Source organism: Helianthus annuus, chromosome 10 (assembly GCF_002127325.2).
Source record: "Helianthus annuus cultivar XRQ/B chromosome 10, HanXRQr2.0-SUNRISE, whole genome shotgun sequence".
Classification (NCBI taxonomy): Eukaryota; Viridiplantae; Streptophyta; class Magnoliopsida; order Asterales; family Asteraceae; genus Helianthus; species Helianthus annuus.
In genome coordinates this window covers 163,607,973-163,613,614 of record NC_035442.2, presented here as the reverse complement: position 1 = coordinate 163,613,614, position 5,642 = coordinate 163,607,973, and the positions used below count along the sequence as shown (strand labels likewise).

Sequence of the window (5,642 nt, the reverse complement as noted above, 5' to 3'; positions counted from 1 at the left end):
GAATGATAGTTTTTTATTTTGATAATTATTTTGTATGTTTATTTTAATAATTATTTTGTATGTTTATGTAGTTTTTGGTTATAAATATATATATATATATATATATGTATATATATCATAAAAAAAAATGATGTGGCTTGGCCACGCCAGCCAAGCCACGCCCACCATACCCCCTTCAAAGTGGGTTTGAAACTTAAGTTTTGAAATTACACGTGTCAACCGATGCCCCAACTCAAGCTCCAACCCAAGCCCCACCATACCCCACGATCTTAATTGAATTAATGGAGATAGAGAGGATGAATGAAGAAAGATGAGCACAACCATACATGATAATTCATACATTGATGTCTACCGAAACTTTATTACACAAGAAGCAACATGTCTCTCTCTATACACAGACCAACATACACTTTGAAATCTATCATACTAAAAGGAGTTGCTCACATCTTCTGGAAGCAACCATTACTGTGTGGCTGATATGATCGAGGATGGCCCTTCCACCTGACAAGACATCATTCACATTTTACTTACACATGAAATGAACATTTACCTAAACTTTTCTAATCTTGCAATGGGACCACTGGATATACTCTAGAAAACACTAAAATCAAACCACCACATATATTTATTATAAATAAAATGACTTTTTAAAATAATATATAATAACATTACCATGAACTTTGCCCCCCATATCTCTTCCTCAGTTGCAGGAACGGCTGTGATTTTGTTCTTAGGATTTTCATAGCATCTCAGCTCTCCAATTGCCGTCGAGTAGAAGCACCCTGCACGCGTTCACACCACGTGTTATAAAACGAGTCAAATGGGTCGAATATGTTGAAAGAATCAGATAATTCTTATAATAATAACTTTTGTATTTTAATTAATTATTATTTTAAAAAACTACTCAGCGAGATCTGGCGGGGAAGGCGGGGAACCCAGACACCGGAAACCACGTAACATGTTTTATTTTATTTTTTAATTTAAAAAAGCTGCAGCATACCATACTCAAGTTAAAGAGAATAAAATGTTCATTTTTGTGGTGTATTTTTTTTTATAAAAAAGTATTAAGGTATGAAAAAAAAAATCTATAGTCGTTTAAAAAGCGTGAGGGGAAATTGGTTTAAAAGTCAACAATACGCTTTAAAAAGATTGTATCATATACTTTAGAAAGTTGTGATTACTATACTCTTAAAATTATGTAAAATTGTTTTTTTATCCTCCATATACGTATTATAATACAGTATAGATATACAAGTGGTTTGGGTCACCCGACCTAAAAACGATGGACAATGATATAGAATCGAACCTTGTGGGAAAGTCGCGAGTGACTTGCCACATGCACCTTTGAGCAGATCAGCATCATTGGCAAATGCAACACACCCATCAGCTGTGATTCCCCAATACAAAGGAACCTTACCATGTTGATCCTGTCATTATAGTTACCAACACCACTCAACATTAAACAAATTATAAAGATTAATTAATTTAACCTATCTTTAAGAATAATAATCATGACTTACTGTGGCCACAAATAAAGTAGAGGTTGACTTGTCAAAGACAACAAAGGAGAAATTTCCAACAAGGTGGCCCACAACTTGGTTTATAGGGTACGGGGCGCGATCACGAAGAGCTTTGTAAGCCTCGATGACCAAAACAACCTCGTTGGCGGACTTTGAAAGCCCGTATTGTTGCTTTAGGCTACCCAAGTTGTCAAGGGCTCCTTCGAACAAACAAAATATTTCGTCTTTGACAGCAAAAGATCTGCCATGATTAAAATAGATTTTAAGTTGAGATGCTTAAGGAATCATGACATATCACCAAATAAAAGGTGGTAAAAGGGATAAATCAAGAACCATTTAAAGTGAAGTGGATAGATAATTGATTCTTTTTTGTTTTGTTTTGGAAAGTAACACTCAACTTTCTAAGACTAGAAGGTATGGTTTGGATGGGCTTGGAGGGGATGAGCCGCCACATAGGCGCCACGTAGGAGTGGCTTGGAGGGGATGGACCTAGGGGGGTGGGGGATGAACCCCTTATGTATATATATGTATGTATGTATAGGTATATGTGAGAGGAAAAGGAAAAGGGAGGCACGGCGGACCCGGCTGTGGGTCGCCGCTTGTGCTGAGCTGAGCCCCAGGGGGGCGGTGTGGGGGTCCGGCGCCGGGCCTAGCCGGGCATCAGCCGGCCCCCATACCTTCCAGTCTAATGGGCCAAAACTAGCCATAAGGTTACAAAAGAATTGAAATGATTATATGAAAGATGAGGTATTTGAATAGGGGCCTGTCTGCTATTAAAAAGGTCAATTATTGACTGTGAATTATTGAAAGTTTCTTGAGTTTGGATAAAACTAAACCACCAAAAAGTCATACTTTTTATCCTCTAGAAAGACTAAATTATCCACCTTTCCGGATGAAAAGATTGTTTATCAAAGGTTGAATCCAGAAAACCATAACACACACGCATAGTCGTGTAATATGAACACGGCCCTTTCAACCCATTTATCTAAACGCGTCATGGGTCGATAGGTAGTAATCAAATTCTAAACGTGTTATTTGGATTTGTGAGTTGAAAAAATGGGTTAAACGAGTAAAAAACAGGTTAACAAGTCGACATGTTTAATTAAATGAGTTAAACAGATCAACTCGAACACGCCCTCTTAAACAAACAGTCAACCCAGACTTTTATTAACAGGTTAAATATATAAATATGACAACCAAAATCTTAGTACTTATTTTTATGGATACCACCCTTAGAAGTTACCTGTTCAAAACGAAACTAACCCTTTTAAAAGTTGAAAGATATACAAAATATGGTCAATTCTAGACTTCAGAAAACAACCTCCTTCAAGGAAAAAGTAGGGTTAAAAACTTCGAACTTATCTTTTTATTATTTGATAATAATATATCAACTACGCTGTCTTTGTCTAGTCACGTTTTTAATTAACAAAAAGTAACATAATGTATCATCATAATGGCCAAGACAATTAACGTTATTTTCTCCAATTATTCTTCCAACCCTTCTCTCTCTTCATTTATGTCACTTCTCTAAACCATTTATCCTCTTAATTTTCCTCTGTTTTCAGTTACAACAAGTACATAATTCAACGTTTACCGCTATGGGAACTTTTAATAGAAATGTAACAAAGTTTGTCAAATGTTTGAGTTAAGTTATACAAACATTTTTTCTCTCTAAATTACCAGGTCACCGGATTATTATTTCATTTCTTTTTTTTTTTAATTTTTTTTATGATTATGTGGATATTATTTATATTACCTAGATTTTATAAATCGAAACATATAGCTTTATTAATAGAAAACCAATTTTTTTTGAAAGGTTAATAGAAAACCAATTTATGAATAAAAATGTGCTTATTTAATTGATTTTATGATTTAAAAAATAAAAAAATATATAAACTATAAACTTAAAACAGATAATTTTAGAGATTTAGAATAAAAATGTGATTTTTTAAACTTTTTAATAGAAAAGTCCATGTCACTATTTATATTTTTTACATCAATTAAAAGTTAAAAAAAATAATAAAACATAACACATCAACATTGTAAAATAACAAATAAAGATTTAGTTACTCTAATATGATAACCTTATAGTTACATAGTATTAAAACAACAAATAAAGATTTAGTTACTATAGTTACATTTATACAAAATTTATACAACTTTACCCTAAAACAAGTTCTAGAAATAAACAAACAATCCAAACATCGATTATCCAGTACTTATGTCCTAGTGTACACTGGATTAATCAAACCATTAAGATGCAACCGGTAATCAACCATTAGCCAGATCCAATCAATCAATCATTATCATTTGCACATTTTTTTCTTAAATTAACTGTCTATGCAAACTTAACTCAAATCTCAATTCTCAAATAACTTACACCGAGTGCCGATATCATGCCAAAGTGAACCGATGTTGTCTTAAACAATATCGATACCAATATCAGTAATCATTTTTATATTTTTTTAGTATCCGAGGGCCAGTATTACATCTTAACATTATCGGTACCGGTATTTTTATTACTTTATACATGTTTACCAGTCTTATCATTATTATTCATTAACTAGATTAATTAAAGTCCTTCGAAATAAAGCCAGATTAGGCGCAATTTTCAACAAACTCAACCGATTTCTAGATTCTAACATCAACACGCAACTGGAGCACTTTCGATGATCATAAACATATATTTGTAACTAATTAATTATTATACCAGCGGGCGGTGGTCCATTGACAAATACATTAAATAAATTAGCCGTTCAAAAAAATTAATTAACCACAGGGATTAAAAAAATTAGCCGCAAGTCCACTGACGAGGATTAAAAAAATTAACCCAAAAAAAATAATTAATCATTATAATTTTACCTTGGATGTGTGATGGACTCATTCTGGTGAGTATACGCCAATTGAACATCGTCTCCGATCTGCATCGATACCGCCGAGGGGTTGTTTCCGACGAACCGGTTGACAAGTGACTTAGCGGTGATCTTCGGCGACGGTGTACGGCTTCCGGCAGCCACCAGCTCCTCCGGTGGTGAGACTATTGAGCTGCTGAATACACCCAACATCGTAATTACCTCCCGAAAATAAATACTGATTTTTTAAGTATCGAAACGGGGGGGATATAAAACATGAGAGAGTGATCAACGGGAGGTGATGAAATTTATAGAAAGATACGGAGGGTATTGTTGTCATTTTGGTTTATTATCAGTGTTTTAAATATTTACGTAAAATAAAATGGAATGGCATGTGGGTGGTGGGCTCGCCTTTGCGATTATCATGATTTCCGTGCGTAATATAGCAGACTAGGGCTATTGAAATTGTTCGACGCTCAAGACTTGTCCGATTTTCGATTGAAAATTGTTTGGAATTTGCTCGTTCGATTCTGCTCGATTGAAAAGGCGTTTGATTCGGATCAATTCAGTTTGAAACGAACCGAGCATGAGCAAAGGTCCGCTCAGTTCGGTTCGACTCGGTTAGCTTGAATTATTTTTTAATATATATATATATATATATATATATATATATATATATATATATATATATATATATATATATATATATATATATATAGGGTTAGGTTAACGTACAAATGCCCTTATCGTACATTACGTACGCTACAATCTCAGTCGTCCGATCATCTTCCCGCAGTGAATTCGCATGTTGTTTTTTTATAACAATTTCGCATGTTGGTTTTTTAACATGCGATTTCATCAAAATTAACACATGCGAAATTGTTACAAAAAAAAAACAACATGCTATTTCATCAAAATTATCACATGCGAAATTGGTACAAAAAACAACATGCGAATTCATCAAAAATTATCACATGCGAAATTGTGATTAAAAAAACAACATGCTATTTCATAAAAATTATCACATGCGAAATTGGTACAAAAAAACAACATGCGAATTCATCAAAAAAATATCACATGCGAAATTGTTATAAAAAAAAACAACATGCGATTTTAAAGTGCGGGAAGATGATCTGACGGCTGAGATTGAAGCGTACATAATGTACGATAAGCAATATTGTACAGTACTCTTTACCTATATATATATATATATATATATATATACATATACATATTAATATAATAGCTAGATGCGCATATTAACAGTATT

General features: G+C 33.6%; 1 protein-coding gene across 1 annotated transcript; it reads right to left on the bottom strand.

Moving 5' to 3' along the window:
• Positions 1–297: 297 nt before the first annotated feature.
• LOC110886347 (stem-specific protein TSJT1) lies at positions 298–4,659 on the bottom strand. Its single transcript, XM_022134130.2, has 5 exons — positions 4,383–4,659; positions 1,521–1,761; positions 1,307–1,427; positions 673–782; positions 298–501 (listed from the first exon to the last, which is right to left on the bottom strand). The coding sequence occupies exons 1-5, from the start codon at positions 4,583–4,585 to the stop codon at positions 463–465; spliced, it is 714 nt and encodes a 237-aa protein (XP_021989822.1). The 5' UTR covers positions 4,586–4,659; the 3' UTR covers positions 298–462.
• Positions 4,660–5,642: the final 983 nt, after the last annotated feature.

Coding starts and splice junctions, on each gene's coding strand:
- LOC110886347 (XM_022134130.2), bottom strand. CDS start 4,585: ATGTTGGGTGTATTCAGCAGCTCAATAGTCTCACCACCGGAGGAGCTG. Junction 783..1,306: donor ACTCGCGACTTTCCCACAAG/GTTCGATTCTAT, acceptor GAACGCGTGCAG/GGTGCTTCTACTCGACGGCA. Junction 502..672: donor TATGGGGGGCAAAGTTCATG/GTAATGTTATTA, acceptor ATGTCTTGTCAG/GTGGAAGGGCCATCCTCGAT.